This window comes from Mchenga conophoros, linkage group LG7 (genome assembly GCF_057382185.1).
Source record: "Mchenga conophoros isolate Kocher_MC1m ecotype Shallow Benthic linkage group LG7, M_conophoros_male_GT1.1, whole genome shotgun sequence".
NCBI lineage: Eukaryota > Metazoa > Chordata > Actinopteri > Cichliformes > Cichlidae > Mchenga > Mchenga conophoros.
In genome coordinates, this window is record NC_140532.1 from 21,315,579 (window position 1) to 21,334,793 (window position 19,215).

General features: G+C 40.3%; 1 protein-coding gene across 1 annotated transcript in view; it reads left to right on the forward strand.

Annotated features, from left to right (window-relative positions):
* The window catches only part of cspg4 (chondroitin sulfate proteoglycan 4), a 73,476-nt gene extending 54,705 nt beyond the window's left edge, over positions 1–18,771 (forward strand). The window contains exons 6-11 of the mRNA XM_085282838.1: positions 3,114–3,290; positions 10,385–10,583; positions 11,076–11,207; positions 12,415–12,575; positions 14,993–15,170; positions 16,180–18,771. Of these exons, the coding sequence (XP_085138964.1) occupies positions 3,114–3,290; positions 10,385–10,583; positions 11,076–11,207; positions 12,415–12,575; positions 14,993–15,170; positions 16,180–18,005 (2,673 nt within the window). The 3' untranslated portion in view covers positions 18,006–18,771. The remainder of the gene's footprint in view (positions 1–3,113; positions 3,291–10,384; positions 10,584–11,075; positions 11,208–12,414; positions 12,576–14,992; positions 15,171–16,179) is intronic.
* Positions 18,772–19,215: the final 444 nt, after the last annotated feature.

Below are 19,215 nucleotides of genomic sequence, written 5' to 3' on the forward strand. Positions count from 1 at the left end.
TTATGTAAGCCTACGGTTACACAGAAGAGTCTACTTTGAGAAAAAATTGTGACTCATACAGATTCACAGGAACGCCTGCCACAATAATTTCAATTTACTTTATGTGCCATGTGGTCCAGATGGGACATAAGCACAGAATCTGTCATATGAACATCCAGTAACATGAAACACTTTGTTCCAATATGTCTTTGTTTTAATCAGTTTCAGCTTTCCATCAGGTCTCCATTAGGTCTGCAGTAACCTATTAAAGTCTGCATTGTCTTCTTTATATTTTCACACAGTGCATGTTTTCTGAACGCTGCAAGCATGCCTTTGCCATTTATACTCCATAGTTCAATAGCCAACCAGACCAAGAGACTTTTCATCGGCCTAAAATTAGACTAACATAAAGTCTGCAGCTAGTAATAAACACAACCATACACATCAGCCTTGCTGAGTTGGCCAAGTGTCCAATTACCAGCAACTGTTTATTGTTCCAGCAAGCAGACTGATTTTCTCTCCGACTTTCCCTGATCAGTAATGATGATGAAGGTTGTTATTCCAAAAGGATGCCCGTCATATGGAATCCATTCGCCAATTGCTGCTCTCTGAAGCAGGTCCCTTCATCTCTGTGGCTTTCTGGCTTTTGTCTAGATAAAGATCTAATTGTTCTCTTTGCAGAGAAGTGTTCTGAATCTGTAAATGTGTCAAAAAGTATCAGCGAAAACGGATGTTTAAGTTAAATTATTCGAGCCATTCGGCAAAGATTTTAAACAGGAATGCAGAAAGGTAAAGCTCTTTGTTCGGCCCAGCCACAGCCGCTGTTTTCTATGTAGTTCCCTTAACAATAGATGACTGACTCTTTTCTACATCTGGTTTCTCTCAAGGTGTCAGCTCACTTGCTCCTGAGCTGCTATCAGACAGACATTTAAATCCTGATTATAGCCTTTTCTCGACTTTGAAAGCTGGTATCATATTATCTGATTGGAGAAAAACAAAAATAATACAGGGTGCGCTATAAACAATATATTCTTCTCATCCTTTTAAAATATAATCCTTTTAAAGAAAATGTTTGAAACTATACTTTGAAACACTTTCTTTGCAAAGATGTGTCCAATGAATATTAGGTTACATCTAGAAGACAGTGGGTCTGGCTTCACATTAAAAAAAAGTCTATCAAAAACTCCACTTACCAGCAACTCTACTGCCCGCTTACATACGGTAAGTTGTTTATTTAATCAATGCAAAAGACCGATCTTTATGCTGAGCTGGGGAAACTGTCTCCTGGCAAATTTGGCATATTTAACCAATTGATTTATGACCCAGACCAGAGAATAGTATTTATCTTCTCATCTACAGTAACTCCAGGCAAGAAAGCAAAAGAGCCTATTTGTAGACTGCTTTTAAAAGTTACAAAGAGCATTGTAACAAAGTGCAGTTGCAAATTGTTCCAAGCTCAATTTGGTGGACTACCCTTATCAGTGCCTTGATTTCGTTACACTTGACTGTAATAATACAGTATTGTGGATGTAGTTTTACTGTCTCACTTGCTGTGAAGAATAAGCATATTGTGCTTCATATGTGACGAACACGTTGAATCCATCCACGTTTCAAACTACAGCCCTGCACAAAACTCTTGAGCCGACCCTCATTTTGTTTTATTTTTCTACGAAAATGGGAAATAGCTGCAGCGATTTTGTTGAAATGCGCAAACACAAATGGAAATGCAGTATACAAAGCAAAAACAGTGTTTTCAGTAAGCTTGAAAGTCAGTATTTGATATGACTACCATTATTCACAATCTGAACTCCCTCAAGCAAGCTTTCTTATAATTTATTTAACCAGTAGTCAGGAATAGTTCTCCAGATTTCTTGAAGGACATTCAAACCTCTTCTTTGGATGTTTCTGAATTTTTTTCTCTGAAAAAGATGATCCCACACTGCTGTTTTTCTCTCCAGGTATCATTTGTTGCATTGCCAGTGTGTTTGGGATCACTGTCATGATGAAGAATGAAGTTGTTGCCAATCAGACATTTTCTGTCATTTTCTGTATCGCAGTCATTTTCAAACTGTGGTATGCGCACCACTGGTGGTACGTGGGCTCCCTCTAGTGGTTTGCGGGAAGTCTCCCCCCAAAAATTAAGATTAAATAATATAGCATGTTCTTATTGAGGGATTTCTGAAAAATTTAAACGTACAGCTCTGCTATCACTTCTGACATAAATGAAGACAGAAAACAGCAGTGACGTTTGTATGGTTACTGAATTTGGGCTAGCTGATATAATGATGTGCCACATGGTGGCTAGCTACGCAGCTATGGTTAGCATAATGCAAACACATTGAAGCTGGAGGATGAAAGCTAACTTTTTTCCATTCAATAAAAGTTAACATGAGGGTTCCTGGTGGTTAGGGACAAATGCAATCGCATGGCAGGATGCTGTAAATGGACCAAACTTCAGTCAGGAAAATACTGAGATAATTGCTGAAGCAATACCAGCAATTGGAACCAAAAATTTGAATTCATCACTCCATCAAATCTGTTGCCACTGATTTTTACTCCAGTACTTGTCTAATTTTGCATTCCTTGTCCTTTTCTCTGTGTCTCTTCCTTAAGAATGGTTCTTTGTTGTCTGTCATATGTTGACCTGTCACCTTGAGTTAGCTGCATTTTGTTATAATTAAATGATAGGTGTTAAGTGGCTTAACAAACAAAAACAAAAAAGAAGAAAAAGCATTCCTCTGACAATGCACAGCTATAAGTACTGGTCTGACAATGAGTGGCAATAGATTATATGGAGTGATACATTTTTGGTTCAAAGTTTGGAGCCAGTAGCTAAGGTCTTTGAAATACCTTGAGAAAGCTATTGTTCAAGATCACTTTGAGGAATGGCTCAAGACTTTTGAATAATGCTGTGTGCAGGTCATGATCTTGAATTCCTCCTAAAAGATTTAACCAGGTTTATAGAGAAGTTACGGCTCCCTGGTTTCCACTGTGTACAGATGCTAAGAGACACAATCACACTGTAAAATTGAATCCCACCTTTGAAGTTCATCTAACCTTTTATTATGTGTTCTGCCACTCATGAATCATGATGAGATCTATATAACAACTGGCATCCTTTTGGTCTCTTGCAGATGAGACATGGAGAAGTCTACTACATGCACGACAGCACAGAGAGCACCGAGGACAATTTTACACTCTCGCTCTCTGCTTATGACATTGACCGCAGGAGCCTCCCTTTCACCATCTCGGTTACTGTCATACCTGTCAACGACGAGCCCCCGAAACTGACGCGCAACACCGGAACAGAGGTAATACTTTGCTCTTATGAACGTGTGATAGGTGACCAATTCTCCCACATGCTCATCAAGCCAGAAAAGTTAACATATTGAAACTCCCTTATGCTTATAAAGTGTTGTACATTTTACCCGATATCAATTCAAGCTGACCACCAGCTTTCATTCCCTGTGAAAGAGAAAAGAGCACATGTTTATTGCAGTATTTCAAACATTATTGGAGCAAGTTATTAGATGAAAGTGTATGTATTTGGTCTCTCTGCTGCAGTATGCAGGAAGAGAGACCTAGTTTGACTCGTGAATGCGTGATTGACAGGCTACAGGCATTACCACCTGCTTCAAACACTGGTCTGATGCTCAAGCCGCGCAAAATATGAAAGAATGACAGATTAATGGCTTTATAACGGTTGATGAGATTCTGGCGTGCTGAAAGGCGGTCAATTTAGCAGAATTACCCCATAGTGCTTTGTGCTTTAGTCTTCATTTAGTTTGATTTTCCAACAAAATAACAGACAGATCAATCTGTCTATAGAAGCTGATAGATTAATCTTCTCTGAATGAAATGTGTATGCTTTGCTGACAGTTCTCACATCCATACACTATAGTTTCAGCCGCAGTAACAGTCCAAAATCATGAATCTTGTATGACCTGCATATAAAATGTTCTCCACGCAGTAAGGCAAACGAATGCATGGAATTTGTACATCGAGTCTGAACTATACAGATCTCAGACATGCACCGTCTCCCTAAGAGTATTTGCTTTTTTAATAAAGTGAAAATTCAGAATGTAAGTTGTGCAAAGTCACGTTACAATAGAAGGGCAGTGATTCACCACTGTGCCCACTATAAAGCATCAGGCGGAATTTCAGGTATACATTTCTGAGTATGTGTCTAGATTTTCCATTTTGATCCTGTACTGTCACTTTTCTGAGGGGTAAGTTGTGCTTGGGTTCCAAGTGAAATTACAGCATAACGACACAGAAGTTTGATGGACGTGCATATTTGCTTCTCCCCGGCGATTTGGATAATGTTTCATAAGTTGGTAGTGGCAGACTGTCAAAGAACGAAACACCTCCGCACTGAATTCTTAGAACTTTATGTTGTAAGAAGAAAGGTGTATATTTGAATGACTCTGCTGAAGGCTTATAATGAGTTTGTGGCAAGCTTTTAAACTGATTTACGTCAGTCATGAAAGAAACGTTTAGGGGGATGAATAACGTAGATTCTACAGCAGGAGTAGTCACGCAGTCGGAAAAAGTCGACAGTAATCAGCTCACAGAACTGGAAACCAACTGTGTCATTCAGCCCTCCCCGCTCTGCCTGTGGCTCCTCGTCTCCCTGGCAACCCGTATTTTTGGAAAACCAAGATGGTCGATGAGACCGCGGCTTTCTGGCAGAGTGAGGCCAGCATCCAATCCCTGCGACTCCTCTGCTGCGGCTGCAGAATGTAACATAATAATATGTGGATGTCTAACCCGCACAGAGCAAGGGGCTGGCCCAGTGGCACTTGGATTGATTTAGAGCAGGAAGTGTGTGTGTGTTCTGTGTGTGTGTAGTGACCTCTGTAGACATGATGACTAACACGACCGTGATCGGGTTCTGCTCAGTCTGATCACATTTGGCCTGGTGTTGCAGGATACAGCTGGTCTTGATTAGAATTTAAACCCTGTCTGTCTTTGTCTGCTTCCGCCTGACTTTGCTGTGTTTCTGTGCAGAAACACAGCCTGCCAATCTATTTTGCTTTTGCATCTCTCACATTTTACAAGATTACTTTGACTTTGAGTGATAGCCTCATTACCCTCGCTAAGTACTTTTGTTTAATCTCTCATTACGACACAAAGTAGGAGCGAGGGCATGTAGTTAACCTGTATCTCTGAGAGGAATGGGCTGGACGAGGGGAGGAGAAATCGAAATTAAATAGCATTATTCCCGCTGTCAACTTTAGCTCCCGAGTATAGAATTATGAACACACTGGTGGATTTGTACTTAAACATGATGCCTAGGCAGTTTTGGATGCAGCTGCAAACATCTGGCGCCCCTCAGAGTCTCAGACGTTTAGAGGATGATGTTGAGTCACTGGCAAACAAAGTCGTTTGCCTATGGCAGCTACTTCATTACTCCCTCAAAATGAAATGCCAGCCATTATCTCCAATCAGATTGAATTTGCGGCCCGTCCTCCTAGGTGCTAAATGCATTGATTGTTATATAAACTATCAGTTTGCGAGACCATTTTCAGATTGCCTGTCCTAGATTGGCTGTGGTTGAGAATGGGCTAATGTGGCCATCTAGTGTAAAGGACCGGGAATTGCTCTGTAATAGCATCGCTCAGCCTTCTAACAGTGTAAATTCTGTTTGCCATTAGCAAACATATGCCTTTTTGTGAAAAAGGTACAGTACACATTTCAGCATTTAATTAGTATCTGATGGCTCTTGGACAACACCAGAAAACATTTGAATGGGAAACAGGGAAAAAACTGTTTGTGTACTAAATCCTGCTGGAGACCAACAGGAAAGCTTCTCATGTCAGCCTCTGGAAAACCTTAGTTAAACCTAGTTCCTATAAGAGCTGGCATTTAACAGCAATCTCTTTGTAAAGGTGAATAAATCCTGGGCTTTAGATGACTTGAGAGCTTTTCTTGAGGATGTGTTAGGCTGCTGTCGAGCAAACAGTTTTCAGCATTAACATGATTATTCCCACAGATAATTGCCAGTAGCTTGTCCCCTCAGCTTGAACGATGGGACACCAAATTTGTCTGCAGTGCTGCTCAAAGCTGAGAAATTGTCCAGGTGGGTGGTGCTATTTTCAGCTGAGTCATGTCTGCATACTGTACACCGAAGGCTTCTGCGAGAATAGGGCTAAAATAGAGGGGTGGGCATGCACTGAGCAGCCGTCTCATCCATGGTGCAAAGAGGAAAAGTGGGTGTTCTGCCTTAAGGCAATCCACTTGCAAACCTCTCTGATAGAGTCCAGATTTGGCTGGGAACGTTTGGGTTAGTCTGCACTCCCCCACCATCGGTGTGCCCCTGGACAAACTATCAGACTGTGCTTTTTTGCAGGCCGCGAGAAGAAAATTGCCCCAAGGAGAACGAGCTCCTCTAAAGCCCCATATCACAAGATCTCTGCAGGTTTCTGCAACAGCGAGGATAAAACGCTTTCCTGTTTGTTGTTGTAGGCTGATGTGATAGAGCTGTCGATTCTACCTAGCACCTACCTAGCGACACATGTTTTTGCTCATGAAGGAACTTGACACATGTAAGCTTATTGTCCCTCCTTTTTCTTAGTCCACAGCCTCTATGGTGAAAAGACCAAAAAAAATCACCAGGTCCAGTCACAATCTTAGTCTCAGCAGGGACTTCAGCCAGCAGTGCCAGTGGTGCCACAGTGTGAGATACATGTTTAGTAGATTTTTTTTTGGCTCAAAATTCATGAAATTCAAGCTGACAGTTTGGGCATTATTCCAAATTTTGCCACATATTTGCTTCAAAACAACCAACTCTGCTCTCCAAGGAGTAGACATATACTCATATAGATGCCTTTGAAGCAATAACTATGTGTAACTTAGACTTTCAAAAACATTACCATTCAAATAAATTTGGGTTCTCTTTAACTGAGGTGTCGAAACGTCTTTTGAACTACACATGAACTTGTCGGTGCTAATTCTGTTTGACTGTACACGCACATGTTTCAGCGCAGAAATACGCAACACATGGGTAACTTTCACATGAAATGACCCCCGTCTTATTTCCTTTTTATCTGTTGCAAACATAAGTCTTCTTTTATATCTTGCTTATGTCTCCTTTGTTAATAATAGACTTCTGCATATTCTAAATGCGTTTTTTATTATGCAAGCGACAAATATTGGTCTTTTCTGCCGCTCGACACTGAGATTAGACATATAGACATAGGGCTTTTGTTATGAATGGGACTCTTGATTTATCTTTGACTCAAAGCCTACTTATCTTTGCGCTCATCACCATTTTTTAAGCGTTATCGTTTGAGAGCAACAAAGACAAAATCTAGCAACAGAAAAAACAGTAAGTGTATAATGATGGATCACAGCTTTGAACTCTTGATGCAGTCTGGGCTTTGAAAGGGCTTTGATGGAGTGTCAAATTGAGTGGGATGTTATAAGCACTGGACTGAAAGGCAACTAAATTATAGACTTCATAAAACATTTGTTACATTGCAGAACTCTGGAGGTATGTGAAAAACCAGAAGTGACATAAAGCACTTAAAAAGACAAAAGCTTCAGAACTGAAGATTAAACTTTCTCTGAAAGCGTCTATAATAGGGAAATGGAAGATAATGCGGCCCTGGGGATGTTGATTGCTTGATGAGTCTTAAGGTTTTCCCTCAACATCTATTCCCTGATATTTGCAGCAGCGCCACATTTCTGGAGAATATGGAGAAAAATAGATTCAATTGGCAAATTATTTTGTACACATCTTACTAAAGATGATTTTCTGCCTGTGACTGCTTAAATTCTATTGACAGTCATATTATTTTAATTTGTCCAGTGAACACATGAGCTAGCTTGACATCAGTAACAGAAGCCTTTAATGTAAATTCCAGCAAATGGGAGGACAGGAAGCAAAACTAACCCAGAACATGATAAAAAAAAAAAAAAACTTTCAAAATAAAAACAGGAAGTTGCCAAAATACATATATTAGACAAAGAGACAAGACCCATATACTTGACATAATTATGTAGTGCATATATGGAATTCATTTCTTTATTTAGCAGAATTCATTAGAATGTTTTGTAACGAATATTAAGGGAATATTAATTTAATTTTGTTTTCCAGAAGAAAAGAAAAACACTTTGGGAGATTGTACAGCTACTGAAATTGTTCTGTATTTAAATGGTTATGACCTGTTACTGTAACAAAGTCATAATAAAAGAATCCTTATATATTATTCCCCATAGGCTTACATGTTGTCAATACAAACAACAGCAGTAAAGAACCTAGTTTTAAATACAGCGGTATGGCATTGTTAGCATATAGCTTTCCTATATGCTAAAATTTACCACAAGAGTAAATTGTAAACTTGTATCAGTAACTCTTTGAAACCGAGACACCAACCTGAACAGTACAAATAAATCTATTTCATGTTAGAATAACAATAAAATCATGACCCAAAACATCATAAAACAGAAACTGTTTACAAAAATCATGTAGATGAAGTAAAGACATAAATGAAAACTCAGGACTATTCATAGTAATCCAGCTCACTATTAGTATGTTAAGTCAAAAAAAGGAATCAACATTTTCAAACTCTGTAACGAATCAAATCCAAACAGTTACCCAAACTAAAATGAGCCCATAAAGGACCCTCCATTGAGAAACACATAAACCCTGAGACCAAACCTAGTAAGCATGCACAGTCAGTATTATACCAGAAGACCTGCTAAACATCTGTAGTCTGCCACATTCAGTGTGAGCATGCTAAAAGCACTACTGCACCCAGTTACACTCTCACAGGCCCTTCATCTTGTTGCAAATAATCCTTTATATTTCATTAAGAGTGTTTCCTACCATAAAGCAGTATTGGTTTTAAATGTGTGAATTGCCTACAGCATAAACTTAACTATTAATTTAGGAGTTTCACCTGCTATTAGAGTAAAACTAAATCCCACTTTAAGACCTGAAACTGTTTGTGTGCCATGCCTTACTTACAATATTTGGTGGTGTGTTTTTGAATCCTCGTGAAAAAACAGAAGATGTGAAAGCAGTGTAGACACTTTACTAAAAGATTTTAGTACCATGGCTGTGATAATAGCAGAAAGAGTAGCATCAGTTTTCTCTTTAGACATCGTCCATTAGCAACAGGGTTTCTGATAAACAGCCACCATTAATCTGTACAGAGAAATCGGTCACAGAAGCTGAGCAACTATTTCTTTTTTTTCTCCTTTGGTAGTATCCTCATTAGAAAAGAATCCCATCGAGATAGTTTGTCTTTTTTTTTTTTTTTTTTTTTCACCAAAACGCTCTCCAGGCTTTGGCTGTGTTCTTGTCAGTGTGTCTTAATCTGCACTTCCACCCAGAAATTCATACCGAGACTTTATGCGACACTGACAGACAGATTTGAAAAACCAGGTCCAGTCAGATGTGCCCAGTCTCCTTCTACTATGGATAATTTTTTTTATTAAGAGACGCTGTTTAGCGCACTGAAATTTGCAATTACAGCATTGAATCAGTTAAAGTAAGTGATCCTTGCGTTACTGAATGATTTTCGTTTTAGGAGGAAATGCATATCTGGTTTGACCTCACGTATTAAACAGTGATCACATGTTCTGTTTTGTCCTCAGAGGGCAATAATTGTGTCCTCCCCAGTTCGATTACCAGTTTCTGGTCACTGAGTCTGTGCTTTGTTAGGATCTGTCGCTTTCTGTCTCCCACTGACTGACACTTACCACATTAACATCTACCACCGAAGTGTCCTCTTTTCCTCTGCCCAGAGGCTTTCTGGTCTTTATCCCGGGTCTGTAAAAAGAGGGAGTGTGGTATTGAAGGGTGAGTGGCTTTCTAGATCGATATTTACTTCTCACTGCAAGGCACCCTAAGCACACTCTCCCAACTGATTCCAGCTATTTAGGAATGTCTTTCTAGAGATCTGGCCCATTTCTTTCAATTAATGCTCTTTTCAGCCATCCGACCATTAGAAGTCCATTAAGGGCCCTCCACCTAGGGAGAGTCATTCAGTCTGCACTGCTGTGTTCCATCTTCTGATAACAGGCGTGTGCAGACTGCCATGGAGAAATAATTAACCTTTTAAATTCTTACTTTGGAGCTGGCTGCTTTATGTTTCACGGATAGGCTGGGTTTTCTTTTTGTACTTACCATCAATCGATCTGTCTGTCTGTCTGTCTGTCTGTCTGTCTGTCTGTCTATCTATCTATCTATCTATCTATCTATCTATCTATCTATCTATCTATCTATCTATCCATCTATCCATCTCTTATTTTTATTTGTTATTTATGTATGTATTTTCATATATTAAATAAAAATACTGCACAAAATATCATGATACTGTATTGATGTTTTTCCCCAACCCCTAAAGTGTCTTTAACTGTGTTTCTCTCTCCTGTTGTCTTTGGTATTTCACAGGTTTTTGCTGGTGAGGAAGCTGATATCACCTCCAGCATGCTGAGCACTGAGGACGCTGACACTCCCGCAGAGGAACTGGTTTACAACGTTGAAATGCCGATCAATGGGAGGGTTGCACTGAAAGAGGCGCCTGATGATGAGATCCTAAATTTTACGCAGGCTCACGTAAACAAAGGCGAGGTCGTCTTCGTCCACGAGGGTGAGATCATTAGAATTAGAGGTTAAGTGCTCGATCACGCTGTATCTCCGCTGACACGCTGATTACTCTGTGACCTTTATTTGCGTCTACCTCAGAGTGTTGCTAACACGACGAGCTGAAACACAGGTCTTTATGTTTCTCCAAGCAGAAATCTCAATAAACTTGTAATGTAATCAGAATGTCACTGGTATTGATCAATAGGCCAATTAAACCCCAGAGATATACTGTGGCTAGGTTGTAAAAAAAATAATTAAATAAGTAGTACATGTAATATTTATTTGTACCTTATTGTGACAAATACGTGGTGTTTTTTTTTTACGTTCTAACAAGGCAATAAAGGTGTAGCAAGCTTTAAACAATGTTCTGCCTTTTCAAGTGTAAAGACAATAAAGTTTCAGAGAGACAAAAAAGGGGCAGAAACAAACAAAAGCAGATTCAAAGCTCGAACTTAACAAGTGACCCGTTAAAACTGTGCAATCTGTTCTGCTCCAGGTGAGGATTCTGGCAGCTTCAGTTTCACAGTGACAGACGGCGAGCACACGTCTCCTCTCTACAAATTTGTCGTCACAGCCAGGCCACACACCATCACCATGGTAACGCAGGCGAACCTCATGGTATTTCCAGGTAAGATGCCAAAAAAAAAAAAAAAAAAAACCTTCTGAAGATGACAATGATAGAAAGATAACCATGATGATGAATGCGCAGTCACGCACACAGTATAGTTACGTCGACAACCTTTATTTTAAGAACTGGTTGTTAGTCAGACTTATAACACACAGAATAAAAGTGTGTGGAAAACTTATTTAACGTGTAATACACAGGATGTTCCTAAAAAACAACATTTTTCAATTATGAACTTCTGAGGTGTAATCTTCTTACTTTTTTCATATTTTGCTGTTTGGGATGCTTCTGGGCTTACACTCTTTAGGAAGTGTGTGGGTGTGTGTGAATCCCTCAGCCAGTAACAGCTTGCTGGGTCCATGCTATTTCCATTTCCTTTGCCTTCCTGTCTGTGTTAAATTCATTTTACATCATGGGCCACATATGATTGATCTTAAGTGGATCGAGCCAGTGAAACACCCCTTTCTGTCAGTATAAAGAAGTTCATCAGTGCATTTAATCCATGAGACATTGCAGTTTCAACAATACAGTTTACACTTTTTATACATGACAAAGAAATGCTGCTGTAGTAGGTTATTTGTGCTCGAATCGTAAGAAAAAAAGTTGTCGATTGTTCAATAGCAGACTGAAAAAACAGCAACATTTCTGTCATGGCATTGTTTTTTTGTTACTTAATTACTTTGGTGTAGTATGAATCGCTTGGCTCTAAAAACATCTGACAATACAGTTAAGAGTCCAAAATGTATACTCTTTCACATTTTCCACATTCGTCCAGTGGGCCTTATTGGAGTCTTTGCCGAACCGATTCTGGCCCCCGGGCCTCATGTTTGACACCCCTTCTATAAGGTCTGGTTTTAACCAACAGCAGACTGAGCTGCACACATACACAGAGCAGAGAGGCTACAGGAGTAGTCATGATGATTTGTGAACATTAAAATCCAGAAATATGGCACCTTTCTCCTTTGTTTGTGCTTCTGAGCAGATGAAACAATCAGACAATAGTGTATTTAAAACGTGGCTCCATCTGACACATTTCATGCTCTCCGCATCAGGAAGCTCATCTGCCCTGTGCATGAGTTAAAGTAACCTCTAAAGTTTGGGGCTGTAATTTTACAAGCTGAACTAGACTGCAAAGAGGCCACATTCAGTAGAGTCATCAGCACTCATCAGAGGACCGCTTGTCTATGTGTGTGTGTTTGTCTTTTCACAGGAACAAGGCAGCCCATCACAAGCGCCAATGTGGGGGCTGTAACCAGTGGGGATGGAAATGAGATAAGCTACTTGCTTTTCCGCCCGCCTCGTTTGGGAAGACTCATCCTGGCCAATGACAGGAACCAGTACGAGGAAATTAGTCAATTCTCACAATCACAGGTGATTGCTTTTTCTGCGGGAGCTGCGAAATGTGCATTTCTGGCATATGTTTCCTTTAGGAGACATTTCTTTCTGTTTATCAGAAGTTGTAAATGATTTTATGTTAGCAGGGAGATATAGATCGACATAATAAACCATGAAATGAAATTGAAACTAAAATGTACGTTAGATCCTTTAATGTTATCTCCTTTTAATAATTACTTTTAGAGTTTTGGGGTTCAGTGAAAATATGTGTTTCTGTTCTTTTTTGCAGAGTAAATCCTCTTTACTTTGAGATTTAACATCACTATTAATAGCAGGTCAGCGTGTCTAAGAAGTGACAGCTGTAAAAGGCACGTCACTCATCTGTTGCACAGACCATCAAGCGCACATGGGAGATATAAGACATAAAACTGCTTCCATGCGTGTAAGACAGCTAATCCTATCAGCACAAGCTGGCAGCACAGGATCAACTTGTGCAGTTTTATGTACAGTTTTATTTCCTCTGCATACGCCCATACCTTTTTGACATGATAGAAAATGTCTTCTTGCTGTATTAAATGTTCTCAGACAATCAATAGTGCTGATTTTTCGGTGTTGTTTTTGCTTCCTGAAAACCAGCCTCTTGTACAGCCCTCTGATTGCTGGCACTAAATGTTTCAGTTTGTACTTTGGCTCCAAGGAACAAATTAGTGGTGTCGGTTGCTGTTAACCAAGCAACAATGCTGTCCAGTTTTAGCAAATGTTCAAACAAGATTTGAGAACACCTCTTCTGCCACACCAGCCCTCTGTCCTCCTTTACTCCATCCATGAATGGTATCCTTCTTTTCCTCCTGTCTGTTCAACATCCTTTGTCCAGTAAATCTACTATCCCTCTTCTCCACCTCAGGATTCCCGATCTAACTTTGTCTCCAAAGGTTTATTTGGACTGTTTTGGGGAGAATTTAATAACGCTCTCCCAAAAAGTTGATTCTGTTCAACTGGACGTAGCATTTAATAATGCTCTTTTTAGATATTTATGAATGAATATGAAGATAACTTTGCAATCCACATTCCTTTCCTTCCTACGTTCCCTATCAGCATCTTCACAGATCCAGATAAGGAATGATTTGTAAATGTATATGTATTTTTTGTAAAATTAATTGTAATCTACTACTTAAATAGGAAGCATATTCATGATGATAGCAATAACTGTATTTTCATAAGGAAAGCAACTCAAAAGTTATTAGCCCTGAAAGTCATGAATGATGAGCTTTACTGTCTAATGCTGTCTAAACTCCCTTTTTTGTTTGTTCCACGTTCATGTCTGTAACTGCAGTTTGTTGAATCTGAATGTATTTTTCTTTCAAACTGACAACATGTGAAGCATGAACATTTCTTTCCCACCAGGGGGCATCGTTGCTAGTGATGTCTCACTGGTATTAGGAGTTTTTGTTTCTTTGATATCCTTTTAATCCTTTTAATATTGTTTGAAGAGTAGGTGTGTGCAGCTTTGCTCTGCCTGTACCTTTATGACTGTTAAGTCTACATGCAATGGGCAGAGATGGAAAGGGCAGAAAGTAAGGATTTCTGAGTATAATAAAATCTCTGTGGCTTTTTGTGGCTAAAACCAATTTGGCAACACCCTTCATCAGGGTGGGGTTCTTGATTCCAAAGAGCTCCGCTGTTCCATAACCACGTTTATGTTTATTTGTCTAGCATTATTATTATTATATAACCAAATATTCAGATTACAAAAAATAAAGAATATTGAAACTTTACTGATGCTAATTTTAGCTTTTAATGGCTTTGGTTTAGGACTATGAGGCACACGGCGTCGATAGTTTAGCAGCGCCGCACGTGCAGCTGTGTTGGCAACAGTCGGATCAAGACTATCTGTTCATTTCCATTCTTGACATCTGACCGTGCTTGGACGAGCATGAGAACAAATTCTTTCCCCGAAAACTGCTCCTTTTGGACTGTGACAGAAAATCTAACACGTCGTCAAGCCGAAAGCATTTGATGATTTGAGTTATTCGGCAGCGTGTGTTTGCTTTTTTCCTGCATGCAGAAATTCATATGTGCACCTTTCTGTGTTTGTTTGAGAGAGAGAGAGAGAGAGAGAGAGAGAGAGAGAGAGAGAGAAGAGGCAACAGTGACTTCAGGCAATCCAGCTGAGCTGAGCCAAACCACTGCTCCAAATAAAAATATCTTACCGAGCTAAAATACCAGTCTTTGCCTATAAAGTTAGTCAAGCAAACAAGTGACTGACTGCAGTGAGCCACATGTCAGATAATGAATCCTCGACATTTCTATCAGATTCTACAAAAGTTAGTTGGAATGAAATAAATAAATAAAGTATCTGCTAAAATAAAACTTGCTTTGAAGTGATCGCCAAATTAAGAAATAGTTTTATTTGAAACAACTTACCATCTGTTTTCGCTTCCTCTGATGCACAGCTGGAGTCAGGAATGGTCTACTATGAGCACCAGCTACCCGAGAAACCATTCTGGGCAGTGAAGGACACCATCGAGCTCTTGTCCCAGTCAGCATCAGACGTCCATCACATCCTGCCCATAACTGTGTCTTATTATGCTGCTCACAGCAACATCTCCTCACAGCTGTGGAGGAACAAAGGTAAATGATGAAATGAGGGACATATGCAACACTTTCAATTAAGTAAATTGCATGTTTTTTTTCACAGGCCACACTGATAAATGAGAGCCTGCCTAAATGATCACTCTGGTACTTACCAAAAGCATACATATTATGAATACATGTGCACAGATGTTAGGAAGCAGAGATGAGAGTCTGCATCTGTGAAGCACCATTAGAAGACTCCAGCGAAGTCATTATTCAAACAGACATTTCAAGTATTTTTCTGTTAGTTAGCTGAGTTTATCCTTACCACACATTGTTGTATGCTGTAAAAGTAAAAAGGGTTACTTTGTGTGTTTGAGTGCAGAGCGTTCCTGCAGCACTTTAAAATAGTTTTTGTCTTTTTTATTGTATCCTGGAGCTGGCATTTTGCGAAGTGTTGTAAGAGTCACTGAATATGTTGGTGAATACAGCACAATGCTGTAATTGCTGATATCTTTGGAGAGAGCACAAAGATTCAAATAATGTGCATCAGTGATGATTTGAATGCAGTTTGTCATTCTCACACTTTACATATAAATGTTTAGTGATACATTTCAAAAAAGAGATGCTATTTCTAGGATATGTTGTTTTGTTTTTGGTTAAAAAATTCAAATTAAAACTGTGCTCAGACATTTTGGAAAAATACTGTAATTCACCCAGCAACCACGCGTTTGTTACTGAGTAGGGAAGAAAAAAAGTTCTATTTCTGGGGAGTGTGCTGGTGAGTTGCAGCTTGTTCTTCATTTTAGATTCTCTTCCTTATTCTTTACAGTAATTTACTATTAAGAGTCTGAAGTCACAAAGGGACCTGTCAGCCGTACTTCTGTTGCTGCCAAAACAACAAGCCCCCTGCTCCATCTGTCTCTCCAAATGTATTCCAGATTCAATCTCCTGCATAATTAAATATCAACAGGAGAGACAAAAATAGATAGTAGGTATCTTTGGGGGGGAAAAAACAACTGGATTAAATTTAATATTTCTCTTCGTTTGTGTTTTTTCTGCTTAGGTCTGGATATTGTGCAGGGTCACAGAAAAACCATCGATGATTCAATTCTTGATGCTTCAAACCTTCTGGCTAGCCTACCAGAAGAAAACCGAGGGGAAGTGGATGTCATTTTTGAAATTAAGCGTTTCCCCGGTCGTGGTCGTATCATGCTGGATGGTCAGGACCTGCCCCGTAATACCCCGTCCTTCATGCAAGAAGATGTCATTCAAGGAAAGGTGGAGTATGTCCATGATGATCTGGCAGACTCGTCTGACAGCTTTGCTTTCAGAGCCCGTCTTAAGTCTGAGGGCCGTAGTTTGGCCTCACCTGCTAAGTCTGTGGTCCTGGAGGAAGTCTTTAACATCTCAATCAAACGGAGGGGCTCAGACCCCCCTGAACTAGTCACTACAGAAACACTCTTTGAGGTTCTTCAAGGCTCCATGACCCTCTTGACCCAGAGACAACTTAACACTCATGATGAGGACAGTCCTCCAGATGAGGTGCACTTCAAGGTGACCAAAGCACCTAGCAATGGTCGACTAGTTGACTCAGGCACAATGGAGGCAATCTCTGAATTCACACAAGAGATGGTCAATCGTGGAGAGGTGGGCTTCTACAGTGACAACAGCCTTGTAGATAGCGTCATGGAATTCGTAGTATCAGATGGAGAACACCAAACCGAAGCATACATGCTGCACATCGTCGTACTGGCCCACACCCTGCTTCTTGACATAGCCCCTGAGATCAAGGTGAAGCAGGGCAACGATGAGACCTTAGTGACTGAAGAGATGTTGAAGGTCAGCACTGGTGGCCCTATTGAGGAGGACATCCTTTATAAAATCACAAGTGCTCCCAAGTACGCCGCTGTCATGGTAGACCGGCAGCCTACATCTGCTTTTACCCAGAAACTGATTAAGGAAGGCCGAGTCAGTGTCCGCTTTGTCAAGTCCACTTCACCCCGAGACAGTGTTTCATTTACAGCCCGCAGCCGGGCTGCTAACATTTCCTCTGTCCTCAACATCACTGTGCAACCTCTGGCCAACATTGCTAGGGATCCTCTCTTACCCCAGGGTGCGCTTGTCCAACTGGATAAAAAGCTTCTAGATGCAACTTCCCTCGCCAACAAGACTAAAGTTACCCCAACGTTCACTGTCATCCAGCAACCGAGAGGTGCTCGGTTTGTAAAGTCTGGAGGCCCAAACGCAGGTGACTCAGTGAAGTCGTTTAGCCAAAAGGACCTGGATGAGGGTCGTGTAGCTATGGAAATCTTAAATGGCTCTTCTGGATCACCTAGTGGTGTCACTCAGGATGAGGCTCGCTTCCTGCTCAAAGCTCACGGGGTCCCTCCTGCAGAATGTGTGCTTTCCTTCCAAACCGGTCCCTACAATGCCTCTGGAATTTACCCTGTCACTCTGTTGAGGATTCCCTCCAAAGACATTGATCATCTTCCTGGGATCCCTCAAGTCACTCCAGTTAGCCCTCTCTGGCCCCACGGAGATGCCACTACAGCTTCTGGATCTGGCTCATATGGAAGACCACAAGCTGCCAAGCGCAGTAACATCTGGCCTATTATCATCCCTATCATGGTAATCCTCATTCTCTTGCTACTGGCGGCTGTCTTGGCCTACTATCTGATTCGCAAAAACAAGACGGGTAAGCACAATGTCCAGACGGCAGCATCCAAGCCCAAAAACGGCGAGGTGGCCACCACAGAGACCTTTCGCAAAACTGACCCAGCCAATAACATCCCAATGTCCAAGATGGACTCCAAAGACGCAGACCCTGAGCTGTTGCAGCACTGTCGGACAACAAACCCGGCCTTGAAAAAGAACCAGTACTGGGTCTGAAGCACTCTGAGATCGGACACAGAGGGAGTATTGGGAAGTCTCCTCAAATCATTCCTCTCAGTATTAAAAGCAGCAGTTTATACGAGGCTAATTTTGTTTAAGCCCTTTACTCAACTCAGCATAACTCTGGACAGATTCTCAGGCAATGAAACACTGAATACTTATTGGCAAAGAAACAGGCAGTTTCTTATCTACAGGTGCTCGGGCCATGTCTATTTATTTTAGTTTTACCATTCCTCTTTGTCACAGGTCGCACGTTAAGACATAAACATGCCATATGTTTGAAAAGAAGTATTTAGGTTGTGCTCTGTCTGTGTATTCCATATTTATCGTAAGCTGACATTATTCAGTGAGCGGTTAGAAATTTTCAAGTCCCGGATTTGGTCAGATTTATTTTCTTGGTTCAGGAAAGCTAAACGTGTTAGGTGATGAATATGAAATGAAATGTAATATTTTCAAGAAGATGGAAAACTGCCTCTTTGTTTTAATTGTTTAAAGGTCCTTGCACCTCAGGGCTAAATCTAGTTTAAAGGCCAACACGCCTTCATTCACTTTCTTACTGAAAAAGACAGATAAAAAGACTGATACCATTTCGCTACATCGCATGTCAATGATCAAAGCACGAACTAAAGCTAAAGTCTCGAGTTTCATCTCATTTTTAGTCTTTATGCTACGTTAGGCAAAGCTAAGCTAATGGTCTACTTGCTGTACTGAATACACAAATAAAAAAGCTGTACCAAGCTTTCCATCTAGTGACTGAATACACGTGTTTCCCTGAAATGCAGAACTTTAATCTCATTGTGATTTGATTTGACTTTAATTTTACAGAGAAAAGACGCTTATTTAAAAGGCGTTTATAATCAAACCCTTGTGACAGCGCACACAAAATGAACTGGATTTAGCTCTGAGTCACGCCATCATCTGCCATATGTTATTGTTTCTAAATGCTTCCAAAATACTTGTAAATATTTACTGGACTGGCACAGCACTGACCGCATAAATACACACTACACAGTCTGCAGACCGCAGGCAGGACGTTATTTCAGTGATGCTGGACTTTAAGACATCCGCAGTGGCCGACAGGCGGGTGTGAGGTCATCTCAGAATGAGATGTTTCCAGTTCCTGGGTTTGCAATTATGAAATGAATAAAATATTGGCTATAATAATATTTGGTACTGTACTGGGAATAATAAATATAACAATCCACTT